Consider the following 22,285-nt stretch of genomic DNA (forward strand, 5'->3'; position numbering starts at 1 on the left):
AGCTCACTAAAATGCCATCAGTCTATTAATTATAAAAAGTGCACATTGAGAAGTTCTGACTTAACAAAGATGCCACCAGAAAGAAGAACCTACATTAGCTGACTTAATTCAATGAAGTCCAAAATAAGTAATGGGTTCACCAAAGGTGTGCTTGCCACATGAGGTACATCTCAGTAAACTGTAAAAGCTATCAGCAACAAGTACAGATAAACCAAATTAAGTCTACCCATCATCAGCAGTCCATCAAGTATATATGATTACTAAATCAGAATACAGTCCAAGCCGAAACTCTCAGCAGCACACAACAGTGGAGATGCAACTAGATGAATAGCAAATGTTGCAAGTTGAGGAAGGTAGAGTAGAGCAAACTCCCACCAGTAATCAAAACAGTACCCACATCCTACGTTTACTCTGCTAATCGTTCCAATCTGTTCTGATGTGCAGCATGTGAGACGACCTGCACAAATTACAAGTTAGTGTGCTGCTCCAATTAGAGTTTTTTTTTTTTTTTTTTTTTTAAATCAGGCAGTCCCTGCAAAATTGGAGTAACCTCATTGTATATTTACCATGCATACAATATTACAGTATCATACAGAGAATGAAGTATATCCATTCAAAGTAGGCAACAATGTCCATAGTCCATCAGTGGAACTACCCATAGAACAACATGTCCCACAGGCTCACATTTCATAAAAATCCTCAGAATTCTGGAGGATGTGCTATTAAACCATATTAAACAAAATACGTATATCCCATATAATACACATACATGACTAAGTATATACTCAGTTGTACATGTAAATATATATAAAAGAGGGGAACAACGTGTGAGTAGGGGTGCCACAGGATACTTTGTACACTGTACTCTAAATAGATCACTGAGTATATATAGATACATAATTTTTTCCTTTACATAAATGTTTCTCTGTAGCTGTGGAGCCAAGCTGAGTGTGTCTCTTGACAGCATATTTTGTGGTAGGAAATTATTCCTCCACAGAAGAACTCATACCAAGTGCAGTTGTTGCAGCCTGAGTTTACGCAGTTTAAGGTAATGTGCTGATTTCTGATAATGAAGTAGATGCAGCAGTGGTTGATGAAGCCATAGTTGTTGTAGGAACAGTTGAAGCTGTAGTTGTTGTTGAAGAGTGTCCACAGGAACAGAAGTTGCACTATTTATGTCAGAATTTAGAAATAGTCTTCTAGCAAAGACATCATGAGCAAAAAGTCGGAAAGAAAGAAACAAAGAAAGAAAAAGTTGGAATTGACTTAGATAAACAATCTCTTATGTCATTGTACAATTGACACTCAGAGGACGTGTTTCCAATTTTCAATCCTACTGCAAGCACAGAGATCAGTTTGGGATAACCTATATTTGTATAATTTCTCATTTAGAGATCTATGTCCTGTTAATAAAAAAGAGGTGTGCAGATCCATAGAGAACCAGGTTTTAATTTTCTTGCTTCACATGAAGGTAACTACAGGAAAAAAATTCTTTAGTGATAGTACCCAGAAATGTGGTGTCCTAACGTCTTTGCCATATATTTAAAAGTTTGTTCCAACACCTAGTGCTTTCATGCTTAACGTTTGTTTGAGGATCCGTGATGATATTGAAAAATTCAGTTACAATCTGTCTCTTAATGCAAAAGCAGAGACCTCTGTATATTAGGTATAGATCCAAGGGCAATGTGCCAGCGATAACTTGTAAGGCTAGTGTAGATATGGTTCTGCATACTTTTAGCATACTAAGGAGCATAGTTCTCTGTAAACTAGCTACTTTTCTTGAAATTTAACTATTTTTTCTCTGTGGAACCATGTGCCAATGGCATATGTTGCCATAGGGAGGAAGATGGCATTGTAGTAGACTTGCATGGTCTGACATGAGAGACCCCAATCAGTTATGGAGACCTTCACGATGGCACCAGTAAATTTTCTAATTTTGACAGTTACATGATTAAGGTGTGAGAAAAAATTTAATCTGCAATCCATAATCACACCCAAATATTTGGTTTCCATGACAATTGGGAGTTGAACATTGTTAACTTTGACTTGTGGTGGGTGTTGAATATTTAACTTGGAGCCAAAAATCATCATTTTAGTCTTTGAAGCACTGATGGATAGTTTGTTGTCTAGGGTCCAACCATAAAGATTTGCAAGAACAGCATTAGCAGAGAATTTGATAGCTGCACGAGAGTGACCACTGATCAAAATGGTTACATCATCAGCACAGGAAATTATTTTGGTGTTGTCAAAAGATCTGGAAATCCACTCCTGAAGGACAGTGTTCCAGATGAGGGGGCTCCAAGATAGACCCTCAGGGACACCCTCGATACACATGCCTGGAGACTTAAAAGAATTTTGATTTTACGAGCACATACCAGTTGTTGAAATACCTTCTGAACAGAAGATAAAGTTGTTGAGGATACAGAGAAAGTTGCTGGTACAGAGACAATCAGGTAAAGGGATGGTTGAGCGAGAGAAGACAGAGTGGTTATTAATGGACACTGCTCTTCATGGACTAATCTTATTAGTGAAGCCCCTAGGGTTCAATGCTGCCCCATTGTCATTTCTATGCTTATTAATAATATTGATTAAGAAATATAAGACGATGTCTATGTTTGTACATGATATAAAGGTTGGCATGATGGCTAATGACAGCAATCAGGGTGAGCTACTGCACTAATTCTAGAAGAATTAGGCAGAATGACTGAGAACCAGCAGTTGAAGTTTAACAATGATATATATAAGGTATGTCATTGTTAAGGGTAACAGTAATCCCACATTAACATACCGATTGTGTGTTACTACACTCAGTGTAGGGAAAAATGAAGATGACCTCAGGGAAATTGTACAGTCAGAAATGAAGTTCACTAAGCAATGCAAAAAGGTTTCCAGGACAGCTCATGGGGTTTTGTCAATGATATATAGGAATTTTGCTAGCAAGGATAAGGAGGTGATTATCCCATTAAATAAGGCAATGGTTAGGCCAAATCTTGAGTAGTACACATACAGATCTCCAGGCTTCATTTTAGAAAGGAGGCATAGTTCTCTGTAAACTAGCTTGTTGATCTATAAACTTGTTCTTGTTGATCTGTAAGCTTGTTCATTGTAAACTATCTTGACCTTCTCTACAATGATTCCAGCAGATGTGCAGGAATCAATGCAGAGAAGATCAACAAGATTGGAGAAGGAATGAAAGGGTTGTCTTACCAAGAAGAGCTTCAATTCTATAACTCGCTGTCTAGCATGATCTGATTGAACTGTTAAGGCTTTGAATGGATTGAGCCAACTCGGTACGGATGGCAGTCTTCCTCTTGATCAGACTACACATATGCAGGGGCATAAACTCAAATTGAAGGATGATTGTAGGCAAGATGTGTGGAGGTTTGTGGGTGGTTTTTTGTTGGAACAAATATCCAACTGTTGTTGTGGAAGTGGGCAACTTGAATAAATTCAAGGAATAACTAGATGATGAGATGGGCAGATGACCTGGGAGTTTTTTTTTTTCCTGATGCTTTAATAAGCTTGCTTTTTTACATCATATGGTGCTGCTACTACTACTCTAGTAGTAGCAGCACCATATGCTACTACTGCACCACTGCTACTACTACTACTGCTACTACTGTCTAGCATGATCTGATTGAACTGTTAAGGCTTTGAATGGATTGAGCCAACTCGGTACGGATGGCAGTCTTCCTCTTGATCAGACTACACATATGCAGGGGCATAAACTCAAATTGAAGGATGATTGTAGGCAAGATGTGTGGAGGTTTGTGGGTGGTTTTTTGTTGGAACAAATATCCAACTGTTGTTGTGGAAGTGGGCAACTTGAATAAATTCAAGGAATAACTAGATGATGAGATGGGCAGATGACCTGGGAGTTTTTTTTTTTCCTGATGCTTTAATAAGCTTGCTTTTTTACATCATATGGTGCTGCTACTACTACTCATACTACTACGCAGTAGCCAAGTGGTCAGGCGCGCGGGTGCATAAGTACACGTGCCTTGAGTAATCCGGGTTCAAGTCCATGATTTCTGAATACAGTGCTGTTTCTTGTATTCTCTCTACCATGCGAACTCCTCTGACCATGTGGTAGCCCCAGAGTATAAACAGAAAATTTGCTACTACTACTAATAATAATAATAATAATAATTATTATTATAATAGGAAGTGTAAGATACTGGTCTAAATTTCAAGTTGCAAATCTGCCTTCTGAAGACCCTATGAAGATACATGGGAACAGTTCAATATCCACAGATAGAGATCATCTCCCTGAAGACAGCATGCAAGAGTATTAATAGTGGTAAATAATTCAAGAAAGCAAGCTTATACGGCATCAGTAAAAAAAAAAAAAAAAAAAAATCCCACTTCACCGGACCATCATGTCCAATAGTTTGTCTAGTTCTTCCCTGAATTTATTGAAACTATCGAATTCCATAACGATGGATAGAAGCTTGTACCAGCAAATGATCTCCACTGGCTGAAGACAAATGTCTGTACATTGAAACTTCCCTTTAACGGACAGCCATGGGGAACGAAAATGTGTCCGTTAGAGAGAAGTGTCCGCTAACAAGAAGTCTGAGGGAGAAAAAAAAAAAAAGAAAGAAAGAAAAATCGTTAAACGTTTAATGTAAAATTAAATTAAATTATATACAGATTTTGCACAATTTTTTTGTAAATAATATACATACAATTGTGCTACGCATATTATGACTTTATCTTAAGAAAAATACATACAGTAATCACTTATTTTCTTCTGCACCTTCTTCCGGCTGATAATTTTGTTTTCAACATTTGTTTGGAGTGAAGAAACCATCGAAAGTCCTTCAGTATCTTCTTCAGCGGCGAAAAACATTTTTAAACGATTGATTTGTATGAGCGCTTCTTCTATTTTCATCGGTGGTTCGTCGTTAATACGTTCTTCGACAGAATGACCTCCTTCCATTTCTTCATCCTCATGAGGAACTTCTTGAAAAATATCGATGGTAATGTCGTTGATATCTAGAGCACCATCTTCTGTAGTGAGGGTTGAGTCTATATCTTTGTAGCCAGGGTCACTTGCAGCGGAAGTACCGTACATTATCAATAGATGTTGAAGTTCTTGTTCTTCTTGGTGCTCCACATTGCTGTTCACAACTTCAATTTTTGCGTTTGAGAAGCCAGACTTTACAAAACAGTTCACGACAGTTTGTTTTCTAACTGCGTTTACTGAAGAGGAAATCCACTGAATCGCATATAGGATGCTGATTTTCTTTGCAAGGTCACTCGCACATGTTACATCGTTCATGATTGCAATGAGATGTCTTAAAACACGTTTTCTGTAGTGAAGTTTAAATTTTTTTATTATCCCTTTATCCAAGGGCTGACACTCTGCAGATGTGTTTGGTGGCAGAAAAATGATTTGAATGTTGGACAATTCAATGTGCGGGTGAGATGCAGCATTATCCATGAAAAGAATAATTTTTCTGTTTTGAAGAATCATGTTTTGGTTAAAGTGCCTTATCCATTCGCTCATGATATCTCGTGTCATCCACGCTTTTTTATTAGACTTCCAGTCAACATTCAAAAGATTCAACTTTATGCCCTTGAAACAACGAGGATTTTGTGGTTTTCCTATAACAAGAGGTTGTTCAAAGTCTTCCAGCATATTTGTACACAATAGTACAGTCAAGCGTTCCTTAGAAATTTTTCCGCCCTGACACTTTTCGTTTTTAAGACTCATTTTTTTTTCAGGAAGAGCTTTAAAAAAAACAACCCTGTTTCATCACAGTTGTAAATATCCTTAGCTTCAAAATCACGACATAAATCTTCCAATTTGACGGTCCACTCTGTTACAACCCCAGTATCAACAGATCCACCTTCACCACTTACGGTTTTCCAAGAAATTTTATGACGAGTTTTGAACTTGTCTAGCCATCCCACAGAAGCTTTGAACTCATTTACTCCCATAGATTTCGCAACCTCCAAAGCCTTTTCCCTAATAATAGGCCGATTAATGGGAATTTTTTTAGCACGTGCGCGACAAATTTGAAGTCCAACAATTTTCGGGAATGATTTTTGAATCTGATCATTTCCGTGTTGCCAAAATTGTTTGAGCAGTTCATTTTCTTTTTCTTTAGGATGTCGCTTACCTGCGTCTTCCCGATTTTGAATTTTGCAGCGAGAGTGCGAACACTATTTTTTTGCCGATCATACGCATTAATGAGTTCGACTTTATCTTTTAAAGTTAAATGTTTACGAGAAGACATTGTGCACTTCACACGACACTGAACAAAACTGAAAACTGAAACTGAAAAGACGAAAGGCCGACCATATTCCTCCCCCCCTGCACACACTGAATTCATCAGAAGTTTTACACGTGCCTTAAAATTCTTGAAAAAGGGTTTAGAACCGCGACGTAAACCTTGATAAAATTCAGAGAATCGGAAATAGAAAATAAACACACGATTGAGGCAATACGTGGAAGAAACGTTCCTAGAAAAAGGGCCGTGAGCTCGCCCGCTGTCTGTTATGAGGAGATCAAATTAAATGCTAATCTAAACGAAACAGTGCAGATTGCCTGTCCGTGTCCGTTACAGAGAATGTCCGCTAGACAGAATCTGCAAACACGTTAAAACCAATGGAGGTGAGTTGGGGAATTTGAAAATGTCCGTTGTAGAGAGATGTCCGTTAACGAGAGGTGTCCGTTAGAAGTTTCACTGTATATCTATTCTGAAACAACCATCTTTCCTCAATTTGAATTTATGCCCCTTCATGTGCACAGTTTGAGCAAGAGGAAGAATCCCATCAGCACTGAGTTTGCTCAATATATTCAAGCCTTAAACACTTCAATCAGATCACCTTGCAGGTGCCTAGTGTCTAAACCAGGGAGGGCAAACCTTTTTAAAGATGTGTACCAAAATTGGATAAATCTTTTTAAAAAAAACTACCCTCGCGTACCACTCAGAATTTTGCAAAGTACAGTAAAACGTTGATTATCCGAACCATCGCTTCCCCCCAAAAAATTACAGTATCTACTTTTAGTGCATAATAATATTACTCCTGCCGCTTAATGCATTTGATGACCCACTCATGTGGAGGTCTTCATTGCAATGGCATGGTTTGAGTAAGTCTGAATGCAGTTCTACGGAGATACTGCTATTAAAGAGGATAAGAGACCTCGCCGCGAAAAAAAAGACAATCTCACATAGGTCAAAGAAAAATTCAAGATTCATATCTTAAAAAATAAACCTTCCCAAGATTCATTATACTGTACTCTTATTTGTGTGCAATTACAGTAAACCCTTGCTAATCCGAATGTCGGATAATCTAGATTGAAATATGAAAATTTCTGTTCACAGTTGAGTACTTTGAAAGACACTGGATTTAGGAAGGCAGATGAGTCACTCTGACTGCACAGAGAGAGAGAGAGAGAACATTTGTTACACTGTCTTGCATATAGTTCAGTATTGTTGTTGACTCAGAGTCAGATGGATGTTACTGCTTATATTGCTTCATTTGCATACTTCTTTATACATATTTATGTACATAAGCTAACATATTTCATATAATTATGGGTTCTAAAGAACTATAAAAGAGTTAGCAAAAGCTTAAGATGCCGAAGTTCATGACATAAAAGAGTTCAAAGGGTTCTAAAGAAATGAAAAGTGGAATGAAAAAAAAAAAAAAAAAAAAAAACATTACTTTTTAACTATCATTAACAAGCTCAAAGTGATAGAACAACTTGAAAATAGTGTTCCTGGGAAAAAAATTGCTGAAGAATTTGGTACTGGCCAATAGACTGTGTCAGATATTAAAAAAAAAAAAGAATCTATAAAGATGTTTTCTTTAAAGTTCGATGTGGGAAGTGATAAAAGCAGTGTATCAAATAGACTGACATTAAAAAAGCCAAAAGTTGCTGCAAGAAGCTGTATTTAAGTGGATTTATAGTAACGATCAAGTGGCTTTGGAGTGCAACACCAGTGCACCTGAAATGTATAAAAAGACAATACATTTATCCAATCTACCAATGGATAAATGTAGTGTCTTTTTATAGTTTTTAATTAAAGGCTCTACAGTGATATATTTTTATTTATTCTCATCAGCACCGCCTACATTTTATTTATTATATTTTCCATTTATTTGTGTTCTACGTTTTTACTTCACTAATCCGTATGACCTCTCTCCTAATTTAATTCGGATTAGTGAGGGTTTACCGTACTTGTGTTTATTTCTGTTAATGTAAAAAAATGTGTGGTTTACAGTTGAAATGTAAAACAATTAGGTAAGTTCAAAATAAATATAACATACGTTGTTTCTTCAAAACGTTTTGGTTATTATTTACAAACCCTTTCCTAACATAATTATATTTTATACTTCATATTTCAAAATACCTTGTATACAATAATTTAATTATAGGCCTAATTACGCTGTTTCTTATAAACTGGGTATTCTCATGTAAGTTTGATTATCCGAACTATTTCATTAACTGAACCAACCTTGGTCCCAATTAGTTCAGATAATCGCCGTTCTACTGTATCATTATTTTCATCATACATGTTTTACTTGACAAAAGCGTAACCTAAAAAAAAGAATAAAATAAAAGACAATATTTCAAAGATGCTTTAATAAAGGTATTAAAATAAAATCCTTCATAACAAAAATGTGACTTTTAGTTTACAGAATAAATAATATAAAATGATAAACCTCTCTTATATTATAAATATAAAACAAATATAAATATGGTGATATGTTCAGTGAGCCTTCTGTTGCTACACGATTGACGATAGATACTTTACAACAAGCTTATACTTTGTAACTTTTAGAGCTATGCATGCAGCACTAGTTTCAACCGTGAGAACACTCCACTAGATTTAACCAAGTTCATCACTGAGAACAACGATTCACATGAATATGTTGTAAGAAAATTGTTAGTAATGCTGTTGCCAGATTTTTTAAACAGACAAAAGTTTCAGGAATGGAATTTCAGACTTTTAATACCTTATTATATGCAAGTTTTCTTTGTTAATCCCATCACTAATCATTCCCTTTCGATATTTTCTAAATCAGCTCTGAGATCAATAAATTTTTGCCTCCAAATTGAGCTTCTACGAAAATCAATCAATTGCATCTCAAAATCATCCAGGTCAATCCACTGATAATTTTCAGGTTCAGTTTGACTAGTTTCACACTGTCTGAAAACTTAATGAATTTTGCAATTTCTTCCAATTCTCTGAACTTGACAAATCTTGAAGAAACTGTTCAATAGTTGACTCAACGATGTTCAGACATAGCATTTGAAGGCTCTGACGGTCTGTTTTCTCATCAGTACACCCTTATCTCTATTAATGGTATTACTGGCTGCCCCAATGCGTAAGCTCTCAAGCCATTTACGATTCCAGAACCCCTGTGCATGATCTGTGATGACAGCATCCTCCGGGGAGATGTCATCACAAATCATGCACAGGGGTTCTGGAATTGTAAATGGCTTGAGAGCTTACGCATTGGGGCAGCCAGTAATACCATTAATAGAGATAAGGGTGTACGTTTACACCCTCTCTTTGAAATGGGACATGATGAGACACGATGAACGGTTTCGGGTAGCGCACTCCCGAGCCATTTCCGGTTCTGGTGCGCAAATGGAAAATACCAATCACATTCCTGGGGAACCATGTGACGAATGCCGTGGACCTCCTATTTAAGAATGTGGCATACAGCAAAATGTATGCTGTTGAGAAAGGAGACTGCCGTCTCCGAAAGCTACAGTTGTTACAGTATATTTTAATTTTTAATATCTGTTTTCATTCATATTTTAATTGTTTTTATTTATATATTTTAAATATTTTAAACTAGTTTGAATCATATCATTTTATTGTAAATACAGTGCTTTTAGTTACAGTATTAAAATATTTTCAAGTACTGGTTGGTGCGAAGTTTAATTATTTAATATGAGTTTTTCCAGCCTCGTAGGCCTATTTAGAGAGAACTGATTTTCAATATCCAATGCAAGTTCCTTAACTTACACTTATAGATTTTAAAATTTTTAAAAAGTGGAAGGTTTATTACTCTAATTAACACAATAGTTTGTTATAAAATCATCTCAAAAAATAACAAAACAGTATTTATTAATCTCGCCACAGGCACCGATAATGGTTTTCTCTACAAATAAGGTAACTTTTGACTTATCATCAACATTAAAAAAAAAAAAAAGGTAATAAATAAATCATTAATTACTTGTGGCAATTCTTCTCTTCTATCATCAAGCCATGACACTAATTCCTCCAAATGATCTAATGGAAGAATATTTACAGAAGCAGCAGAGCATGTCATGCTTGTTACACACAAACAGAGAACCTAGAAAATTCATAATGGAAATTTTAACAAATAATATTATTTGAAAGTGTATATAGAGAGAGTACTGAGGAGGTAAAATGCTATATTTTACACAAAATTTTATAATCATTATTATGTTAATGAATTGATAGATACTACACTATTACCTACCACTTGATATAACAGCATAGTATCCATCAATTGATTAACATAATGATGAACAATCATATGGACCCTCTCTCTTCCAAGTAATTAAAGTTTATCGTCTCAAAAAAAGGAAAGATACAAAAGAAGTCACAAATCAAAGATAGAATTTGGTTTTCCATTTACCTATTTAATTCAATGAAAGTAAAAATAAAATTAATGCATGCAAAAGGAAAAGAATCTAATAGTACAGAATGTAGGTAATTTAAGTGTAGGTTGCTGATTATTACTCAAATTTATTTCAAGGACAGCAAACTAAAAAAAAATAAATAAAAAACCAGGGAAGGGGGGAAAGGACAGAGACAACAAAAATATAGCTTATAATCATAAAACAAAAGATTGTTGGTAATCAGCCATCAGTTAACACTACCTAACAGAAAAATATTTGTGCTTATATTTAATTGTTTATCATATATATTTTATATGCTGAGTGAAAAACTCATACTCCAAACATATATTTTTTTGGAGTATGTGGTCATATTAAGGGACAGAAAATAAACATCTAGGACTGAGTGAATCAAAATGGAAAGGAAATGGCTGTAGAGAGTTAAGAGGAGGCTATTATCTCTACTGGTCTGGATGTGATGTAGTGAGGAAGGGTATAGCCATCATTATAGACCACAGGATGAAAGAAAAGCTAGACTCATGTCAATTAAACTGCAAATGAATGGCTGCAAAACAGTGAAGATAGTACAATGCTATGCACTGCAAGCCGGCTGCGAAGAAGTGGAGAAGCTAGAGTTTGAGGAAAAGCTTGAAGAGAGCATCATATACAGTCATTATGAGTGACATGAATGCAACAGTTGGAGTGGAGAGACATGGACTAGAAGATATAGGTCTGCATGGATAGGGACCTAGTAATGATGGTGAGAAGCTGTTGGATTTCTGCTTATGGAACAGCTTTGTCATAGGAAACACTGGTTCAAGAAAGGGAAGAGTCACAAAGTCACAGGATATGGATGGGATGGTCAACAAGAATCCCTCATTGACTACATACTGGTGGATAAGGAGCTATATAGAAGATTAGTGCACATCAAGGTCATTCCGAGTGGCTCCCTAGACTTGTTGGAGTTACAAGAGTTCCTAGGTTGAAGAGGATCAAAATTTAAGACAATGGTGAACAGCATAGACTCTGAATGGAAAGCATAGTACGGCTGACAGAGAAGTGTGTAGAAGGACAAGCAACAGAAGGAGATGGAAAGAAACCTGATGGTGGAATGAGAGGATGAAAGTTGATTGATTGATTGATTTAGAAATTCTTGGCGAAAGAGCTAGTGCAGCTAAAATGCTGCCTGTAAGATTTTTAACAATTTTGTTTGTATTCGTTTTGCTGCGAATAGTTTCCAAGAGTCATGGAGTGACTATAACTTACTGCAGAGGTTATACAGGGTGTTTCAAAAGTGATGGTCAATAATTTAAAGGTTAACTGTACAAACTACAATAGGCAAAAAAAAAAAAAAAAAGCCTAGTAAACATGGGTCCTTAAGTGAATCGTTTTCGAGATATTGCACATTTCTAATTGGGATCAACCACTGACAAGGTGAACTGTACAGAGTTGGAATCCACCACTGACTTACTTGTTTAGGTTAGGTTATGTTAGGTTATGCTCATTCTCTCCATTTCCCCTCTCTCAATGCTCTGAGATGTAGCAGGCATACTAGTACTTGTCAAAGGACAGTCAACAGGGAGAGAGAGGTTACAGCAACAAAGAGTATGCAGACATGCACTTCATGTATGGTAAAGCCAACAGCAGTGCACTCAAGGCTGCATTTTTGTACCAAGAAGCATTTCGCTGAACAGGCACACACATTCATCAGGGTACATCAATGCCTTAGAGAACATGGGCAGTTTGCACATGGAGTACGAGTAGGTAGGCCCAGAAGCATAACACCTGATGCTGAGGAAAGGGTGTTAGAAAGAACAGAACAAAATCCAGGAATTTAGACAAGGAGGGTTGCTCTGCAAGGGCATGTACTGAGTCATAGCAGTGTATGGCGAATTTTACATTGCCAATTACTGTACCCCTACCATATCCAGCGTGTACAAGGTCTCAGCAATACAGACTACCCTCCCAGAGTGCTCCCATAGTCAGTGTTGGATCTTGACAGAAAATGTGCATTATCTCCAAAACAGTTCATTTGTGGGCAGATGTTCATTGGGACTTTTTGCCTATTTTAGTTTGTACTTTCCACCTTTAAATTATTGACCATCATTTTTGAAACATTCTGTATTTGGTTTCACATTAGATTATAGAAACTTATTTCCTTGAGGAACTGAAAAACATCTGCTATATTTTTCCTACCTTCCAGTATGGTTTTGAGAGTGAGAAAGTGATGTTTGCTGCTTGTCAACTCTTTGAAGCAATTTCAGCACTCAACTGTAAAAGTTGGACATGTAATTAGTACATTTTTTACTGTTTGTTGTGTGTGACAGGTAGGACATAGAGGGGGGAGCGATCCTCTACTCGCAAGAGATGACAGTGGCTGAAATGAGTGTGCCCTGTTCTTAACTATGCGAGTATCACTTCGTCATGTCTGTTTTGTTGAATACCAGATTTCCATGGTTGGAGTAAACTTTTAATTTGGTGCAATTTGTTGTTGGTTAATACTTGCCAATGCTGTTGCCAGTAGTGTATCCCACTGTGGGGAATAACCTTTTTTGTAATCTGTGGGAGGAATGGATTCAGGTGTGGAAAGATTGCTGTTGGCCTCTTTAGCAGCTGTGTCTGCTTGTTTGTTACCATATATTCCGACATGACTTGGGATCCAGCAAAATCTTATGTTATGACTTTGTTCAAGGAGCTTTGATATTTGGCATTGAATTTGTTGTTGCAGTGGGTGTTTATTAGAATTGCATTTTGTATAGCCATCATGGAGCTGAGGGAGTCAGTAAAAATGATGCTGTTCTGTGAGCTTGAGTGTTCAATTTTCGATTTGGTTTAGCGCTAACATAATGGCTTGAAGTTCTGCAGTATAAATGCTGCAGTCGTTTGGGAGTTTTTGATGTGTAAACTACCACTCCACACATGATATTCAGTTTTTGAGTCATCTGTATTTGATTTGGAAGCAATGATCTAAAAATTGTGACTTGTAAGCAGCATGCAGATGTTGTGGAAGCCCTTGTTTGTCCCAAAAGTGGAAAGAGAAGTTGTATGTAGGCTGTTTGATGATCCACAGTGGTGTAGACTGCTTCTTCAGTGAAGTTATATTATCCAGGTTAGGATCTCTACTGAGGAGAAGGTTTTTTAATCTCATGCTTGCAGGTTTATTGATTCTTTGTTGTTGTTGTTGATCATGTTGTTCCCATTCTGGTGTAAAAAGGATTTCCTGTAGGGGGTGACCCAGCAGGGATTTTATTTTAGTTGCATAAGAAAGTAATTGATTATGTCTTCTGCTTTGTAGTGGAGGTTCTTGGGCCTCCGGCAGGCTCTGCACAGGTTCTGCAAAGTTCCAAGGGCTATTCAGAGTGCACAGTGATGTACTGGATCGAGCCATCTCAGAGCACTAGGTCTCGCTGAGTCATAGACTGGGGCACCATAGTCTAACTTGGAATGAATGAGTAGGCAATATAATAATAGTACTAGTAATGAGTAAGCAATATAATCGTAATAGTAATAGTACTGTTCTATCCACTCCCCAGGATATAGCAGACAGGACCTTTAAGATATTAATTTTCTTTAGACATTGAACTCTTAAGTGACTAATGTGATCCAAAAAGGTTAATTTTTTGTCAAACAGAAGCCCTAAGAAATGGACACTATTTTTAACTGGGATGATCTGTCCTTTCAGTCTAGAGTTCAGGATCAGGATGGCAACTCCTTTTCCTGTAAAAATGTATACATACGGTCTTTTGTGTGGAAATTCTGTATCCATTTCTTTCTGTCCATTTTATAACTTTGTTTATGGTTACTTGTAATTGCCGTTCTATTGTTTCATGTGTTGTACTTGATAAGAAATGCTGAAGTCATCTGCATAAACAGCTGTGGTGATGTTGGCTGGTATCTGTTCTATTATTGTGCTGAAGTGGATTGCAAAAAGCGTGGCACTTAGTACGGATCCTTGAGGGACCCCTTCTTCCTCAGAGTATGTTTTGGAAAGTGCATTGTTAAGTCAAACTTGGAATGTTCGATTTTTGAGAAAACTGCTTATGTATAAAGGTAGATGTCCTCTAAAACCAAATTAGTGTAGTCCTTTAAGGATGCCATAGCACCATGTGGTATCATATGCTTTCTCAATATCAAAATTTACCAGAACTTGATGTTGTTTTCTGAGGAAAGTATTTCTTACCTGATTTTCAAAATGTATGTGTACATCTAAGGTAGCATAATTTTTTCAAAATCCATATTGTTCAAGATTGAGAAGGTTATTGTTTTCTAGATACCATGTTAGTCTATTGTTGAAAATTTTATCCAAGATCTTGCCCAAGCAGCTGGTCAAAGCAATAGGGCAATAGTTCTGTGGGTCTAATTGGTATCACTGCTTCGGGAAAGCTGGTATTATTTTGCATGGTGCCATTTGTCTGGAAATGTATTCTCAAGGTAAAAAAAGATAAAAAGTGCAGCCATTATCAACCCACTGCAGGATGGAAGCCTCCTCAACAATTCATGCTGAGGGAAAATGGACCATAATCTGCCACGCTGGTCCAGTGCAGGTTGGCAGATCGACCGCTTGAACCCCGGTCTACTCAAAGAGCGTGTGCTACTGCACTCCCGCTCCTGACCACTCGGCTACGGAGGCGAGATTCATCTAATTGTTGAATCATTGCATAATGTATTTCATCGGGACCAATTGCACTGTGTTTCATCTGTATCAGGGTTTTTTTTAATTCTGCTACCATTAGCAGCAAGTTGTTTTGTTCATAGCGATTGGTGGAAAATTTTAGGTTTATTTTTTCGGCTAAGTTCTTGTAAGTTTTGAAAGCAGTTAAGTATGTGCAATTGGCAAATTTATTTGTGACTAACTGCCCTTTCCAATTTAGTAATGGAGATGAATTTATTTGGGAATTATTTGTCATCCTTATTTCCCAGATAAGTGTAGCAGGTGTGGAACTGGTTATAGTGGATGCAAATTTGATCCAATTTGCTTTTTTGCTGATTTTGTGCACTCTCCTGACCTTAGCTCTGGCTCTCTTGAATTTTATCAGGTTGTCCATTGCTGGATTTTTGCAAAAGTGATTCCAGGCCCTATTTCTCTCTTTTTTAGCTTCCTGACACTCACAGTTCCACCATAGTTTTGGATATATTCTAATGTCAGAAGATGTTTTAGGTATTATCTGTTCTGCAGTTTGAATAATGGTATTTGTGACATAGTCCACTGCTGTTTGTACTGATCCTTGTTTAATGACATTCCGATCTAGTCTTGCTAGTATTCTAAAGGTTTCCCAATCTGCATCATATATTTTCCATCTAGGATGTCTGGTGGCTTGGCATGGGGTTTTCATTATAATTTTAAAAATTATGGGGTAGTGGTCACTGCTCAATGGGTTCTCATGCACAATCCACTGGATCTTCGGGAACAGATTGATAGATCTATTGCAGAGCTGCTTTTTGATGGTAGATGGAAATATGTGTGTGTGTGTGTGTGTGTGTGTGTGTGTGTGTGTGTGTGTGTGTGTGTGTGTGTGTGTGTGTGTGTGCGCGCCATCATTCAGAATCATTAGGTTGTTCTCAACTATTTCTCAATTTGTTTACCTTTCTTGTCTATTTTGGGATCACGTAGGTGATGCCCACTTAGGTCACCTAAAATGCAGAATGGAGATGGCAATGGAACAATCAGTGCTTCAAAATCTTTCAAGTATAGTTCTTGACTAGGAGGTAGGTATATTGAGGTAATGGTAATATTGCAGTCCGTATAGCCTATTGCTATACGGACTGCAACTGCTTCTAATGGTGTGTTCAATGGTATTGCTTGGGATGGTACATGTCTATTAACTAATATTGCAACTCCTCCTCACGTTGTTCGGTACGAGATGCAGTGCTTTCTGTATGTGCTATAGTTTTTAATTGTACTGATGTCCTGTGAATTTAAAAATGTTTCTTTTAGGCAGATACTTAAAGGATGATATTGACTAATCAGGTCTATAATATCATTAATCTGTTTGTGCAGAAACCTCGAAAGTTCCACTGAATGATCACATCTGTCATTTCTGTTTAGATGATCCCTCAGATTGGTTCCTTGGGGGCTGTTTTCACTTTGTCTGCCTTGGTTTTGTCTTTCTTTGCAAAATAAGGTCTTCCTGTATCCATTTTTTCTTCCACAAAAATTTCAAGTACGGGGTCTTCTCTTGATTTGCAACTAAATGACAAAAGATGAAGTGGGAGACCAAGAATGGGGTAGCAGGACATAATAAAGACCAATGTCAGTAAAAGAGGATGAAACTGTAGTGAAATTAATGAAGGAGAGAAGCACATGGACAGGACTTGTGGCGAGGCTTCTTATGTAGACCCGTGGAACAGCAGAATGATGACAGGTGATGATGATGATATGAGCCTTTAGAACTTGATAATTTACAAGTTCATGGAGACAGGAAGACCTTTGGGTCTTCTTTAACTTATAACCGTTTGTTGAGTATATATCTTTGTTGTGTTTAGCTAAAGATATAACTAATTTAATTAATATTATGATCATTAATATTAATAGTAGGTATAATGTAACGTATATCTAAAACTTGATAGCATAAGGTATAACATAAAACTAAATAGTGTAATATGTATCATTACATTTAGGAATACATTAGCTTAGTGTAGTATTGCCAATTAATCAATTAAATTGATTAAATTTCACTGTTAATCAATTATATTGTATTTAAAAAGAAATCATGCTCCAGACTAGAGCAGCAAAGCAACAGGCACAAACTAGCCAGAGTGCTGTGACTCAGAGAAGAACTGAAGGGGACAAATCTCCAACACATTTCAGCCTAAAAAAATTTGCAACTTGTGAAACGTTTGCGGACTTTCTGGAACATGACATGATCTTGCCAAGTAGGATGTCTTTATGTGTGTGTGTGTTAGGGAGAATGTAGAAATTAGGTGCCAACTCAGCATTCTGATTGACATCTATGAGAGTTTGAAGAGAAGGGTAGATGCCCTTGAAGGAATTAAAATGGGGTCCCATCAAGATCTCAGTTACCCAAATCTCACTCTTGTGCATCACGCAACATAGTGGCAGAATGCATGGGTCCCACAGGAGCTAGTTATTGTCGGTGACTCTTTTAACAGGGAAACAGGAAATATATTGTGCAAAAAGGATAGGTGGAATAGGACACAAAAGGTGATAATGTTGTACATGCTCGCAATAATGATATTAAGAGTAGGAGATCTGCATATTTACTTAGCAAGTACATGTCAATGTTGAAAAACAATCAAGAGTTAGGGTTCAAATTTGAAAGAGACGGCAATTCTACCAGACACTATAGGAGCCTTGACAATCAATTTGGCCCTGGAGAGATTGTAAAAGACTCATAGGGTAGAATTTTTTCAACCTGGTCTGTGCTTGTTGACAGGAGAGACTGCTTCTACAGGGATAGGATACACTTAAATAGAAAGGGTGCAAAAATATTTGCTGATGCTATCGAGGCAGTGTTAGGTGAGTCAGAAAACTGCTAGCTTAGGGAATTCACAGACTAACAGATTAACAGTAGCCACAGACAGAGGTGAAAGTAACTCTTGTACTGCTTCTATTAGAATGAGCAGCAGCCTGGAAAGTAAGCTGTTGGGGATTTCAATGGCTGGTGGTGGTCATCATCATGGAACAAGTGAATACGTGGGCTGTGTTAGGGTAACTAAGAGTAAGAACAAGTGCATGTATACTTACATGTACACCAATGCTAGGAGTATAGAAATTAAATTTGATGAATTTGAAGTGCTGGTCAATACATCAAAGGTGGATAATGTTGGGATATCAGAGATGTGGTGTCACACAGATATAAGGAATGCAGAATTGGATTTTGGGGAGTACAATGTGTACAGAAAGGATAGACAGAAGAGGAAGTGAGGATGTATTATGCTATTAGTTAATAAACACAAAATCTAAGGAATGCATCCAGTCGACATGGGTGGAGAATCAATGTTGAGTCAGTTTGGCATGACATAAGCCTGGGAAAGCAAAAATGAGGGTAGGAGTGTGTTTAGATGCAATGACTCTGAGTACAATGAACAACTGTACAGAGAAATAGAGTAGGCCAATAAATCAGAATGTCTTATAATGGGGATTTTAACTTCCCAGATACTGACTGGAACTAGTAGGTTGGTCACTTGCATACATAACACTTTTGTGGATCTATTGGATGATTGTTTTCTACAGCGGTATGTTCAAGAAGCAACCAGAGGGAGTAATACTCTTGATCCGATTATCAGCACTGATTATTCATGCATTAAGAATCTGCAGATAAAGGAACCACTATATGGCAGTAATCACAGTGTACTGATGTGGGATTTACTTAAAGACATAACTAATATCAGGGGTAAAGGGAAGGGTTTTTGCTTTCGTAAGGGTGACTGCAGTGGTATCAGACAGTTTTTAAATTTGATACAGTGGAACCAACTGATCGCATTAAGAACAGCAAATTCCAAATGGGAAGCATTCAAGGCTTTTCATACTAACTATAAAATCAAGGTTTAGGCCTAAATGGATGTCAGATGAAATAATAAGACTTGTGTCTGAAATAAAAATGCATGGGATGTATATAAATTATCAGGTGAAATAGAAGCCTATGGTAGATAACTTGAAAAATGAATTGTTTCATTTATTTATTAATTATTATTTTTCAAATGTGACATCAGAAACTGCTTCATGCACTTGCTATAATTGCATGAACTTGCAATAATTTTCTTGCTGTAAGCTGAGGGTTACAGCAAGAAAGAATAAAATAAATAGAATATATAAGCTGATTGTATTAAAATTTTACATGCATAATTTGAATGGTAGCTACCAGATGTGATTAGGAGAGAGCCTGATTAACAACTGGAAACCTGATGCATTGGGAAGTTAAAAGTTTATAAAAATCGTGTTTTACATAACTATATTAATACAACTGCCATTTTATATATATATATACAGGCACTCCTCGACTTATGTACTTAATCGGTTTTTTCATGTACATAAGTCTATTTTGTATGTAAGTCCAACTTCTGTCTTGTAGATACAAAATACATGTATAGTATAGTACAACGCACTGAGATTATAACCCCTAACAAACTTCATGTACAGCATTTTACGATTTGCAATTGAGTTAAATGAGGCTGAAAAAACATACAATGAATAATAATGTAAAGTACAGTATTTATTCAAAACTAATTTAATCTAAATACGATACATAATTTAATTTAATCTACGATTAAATCACTTCATGATGGACTCTCCAAAATAAAATACCATTCACTATACGATATGTAGTAAGCATCGGTCGTTGTGATCACATCTGCAAACTGAATTTTAATTGTATTAAATGGCTATTCTAATAAGCAAAAATAGGAGGAATATTATCCACAGGCTATAAAAGTAAAGATATAGATCACAAATTTATACTTTACATCCTCCAACTAACAAAATTAAATGATGCATGAAAATCGGAAGAATATTTCCCACGGGTTAGCAAAATAAAATTAAATTTAAGCTTATGTACATAATTAATACTGTCACTAATTAATATTTCTGTTCACTGACTTTTTTTTTTTTTTTTTTTGTTGGAAAATTTAAAACAATAAGAAAATAAGCAATCAACGTGCACAAATTGCAACTAAGACAATACGCGCAAGTGAGACATGGAGTAACAGCTTTACGAAGCTCAAAAAATAGGAATGAAGAGAAGATTCTGAAAATTTATTAATGTGTTTTATATGATGGAAGATTTCAGCAAAAGGGAACTCATTTCACCATAATACTGTAACGTAAAAACTCACGGAATTCCAGCTATTGGTATCATCGCAAATGCAATAAGATCATGTTTACTACCTGTTTTTAATTTAATTCTGTTAGTGCAACAGATTGCACTAACAGAAAGGCAAAATAAACCAGTAACTGCTAATTGTTTTTATTGTTTTATGGTAGTGACCTCCAGAAATCTGCTTCAGAAAAATATCACGAAGGCATTCAAAATTGATTCTTATAACCAAACATAACAGCAGCTTTGTACATATCTGCGAGTTGTATGTAAGTCATTTGCACGTAATACTGTAAGTAGAGAGGTGCCTGTGTGTATATATATATATATGTTATTCTCAAGAAAGTTTCCCAAATTGAGAGACATGCTAATGTTTCTTTGTTTTGCAGCTCTGTCAGAGCCCTGAATCATCTGTTTAACAGTAAAGATGTTACAGTATTATATTTCAAAAACCTGACATGGATTAAGTCCCAATTTTGCTGGATTTGTGAAGTTCTATTGTAATTTCATAATTTCATAAATGAGATAATTTATGATTTAACTTTTTTGATTATGCTTTCAATACAAAATGTAACATCAGAAATAGTAGAGAACAGGATTCTGCATGTACAATTTACGTATACACTTAGGTATTCTTTCATTAAAAATATGTTATCAGGTTAACATTTCCTAATATTCAGTAATATTAATACTTATTCTCAAAATGACATTCCTGAGACAAAAAAATTAGTATTGGCATTGGAATTTTACCTCAAAAGTAACTGAAGAAGGATCTTCATCCAAAAGTCTGTTATGAAATTTTTCACATGTAGATATCACAAATGTCTGAAATTTATGATTTCCACATTGGCTAAGTGCTGATAGAGATAATGCAAGACCAAGCAGTGGACCTATCCTAAAAAAAAAAAAAAAAAAAAAAAATCTAAATTTTCCAACTATCTAATTAAAAGCTATTAGCATAAGAAAAGAAAAAAATTATGTTATAAAATCACGTGCATTAACATAATATTCTCATAATGCATAACTTAAATACAGTAAATCCCTGCTATTCGCGGTATCTGTATTTGCGGTCGCTGATTTAATATAAAATGAAACCTAAAAAAATGTGAATTTTAAAGTGCTGTGAACATTTTCTGCCATAAAAAACATGGGCGTGGCTAAAATTATCTTTCCCGGTCAAAACAGTGCTCAGTGGGTGGGGGAGAAGGGGTGACAAAATCACGAGCGTGGATGTTTCTCGCTAATCCTTGTTCAATATGTGTTATGCGCTTGTCATGGAAGGTTTCGTCGTTTGCTTTTAATTTATATGCTTATAAATTGAGTAAATTTATCAATTTATAAATTGATATGCTTACAAAAGTGATAAATCTACCATTTTGCAGTGTAAAACACACTTTTTCGAGCGTGTTAACAGAAGAAAGTGACTTTATTTGGACAAGTTCTTTCTAACCCGTACAAAAATATGGCTACGATTAATGAGGGAAATGTGAAAAGATCAAAGAAGGTGATGACATTAGCGAATAAAATTGAGTTATTAGACAAAATTTCTAATGGTGAAAGTGTCTCCTCAGTGGCAAAACATTATGAAATCAATGAGTCAACGGTACGATCAATCAAGAAATCGGAAGAAAAAATGTGCCGTAGTGTCCGTGAAAATGCGCTAATTGCTTCAAAAATTTGCTCTGTAACTCGTGATTTTTCTAATTTCTATTAAATTAGAAAAAATGGAAAAAGCTTTAAATCTGTGGATAGAAGACCGAACTCAAAATAAAATTCTGTTAAGTTCACTCATCATTCATGAAAAGGCAAAACTCCTTTATCAACACTTTAGCGAAACTGGTGATAGCACTGGCGGAATAAGTTTTTTAGCTAGCAAAGGCGCTGGTTTGAAAGA

The 22,285-nt window shown here is 36.2% G+C and overlaps 1 protein-coding gene across 2 annotated transcripts in view; it reads right to left on the minus strand.

Moving 5' to 3' along the window:
• The window catches only part of LOC150083319 (focadhesin-like), a 457,209-nt gene that overhangs the window by 161,665 nt on the left and 273,259 nt on the right, over nt 1-22,285 (minus strand). For both annotated transcript variants that reach the window (XM_090377973.1, XM_090377972.1), the window contains 2 exons: nt 21,142-21,286; nt 10,210-10,329 (listed from right to left, as the gene is read on the minus strand). In XM_090377973.1, coding sequence (XP_090234099.1) covers nt 10,210-10,329; nt 21,142-21,286 — 265 coding nt within the window. The remainder of the gene's footprint in view (nt 1-10,209; nt 10,330-21,141; nt 21,287-22,285) is intronic.

The sequence above is a fragment of the Mastigoproctus giganteus genome, chromosome 7 (assembly GCF_048544385.1).
Source record: "Mastigoproctus giganteus isolate SK-2022 chromosome 7, ASM4854438v1, whole genome shotgun sequence".
Classification (NCBI taxonomy): Eukaryota; Metazoa; Arthropoda; class Arachnida; order Uropygi; family Thelyphonidae; genus Mastigoproctus; species Mastigoproctus giganteus.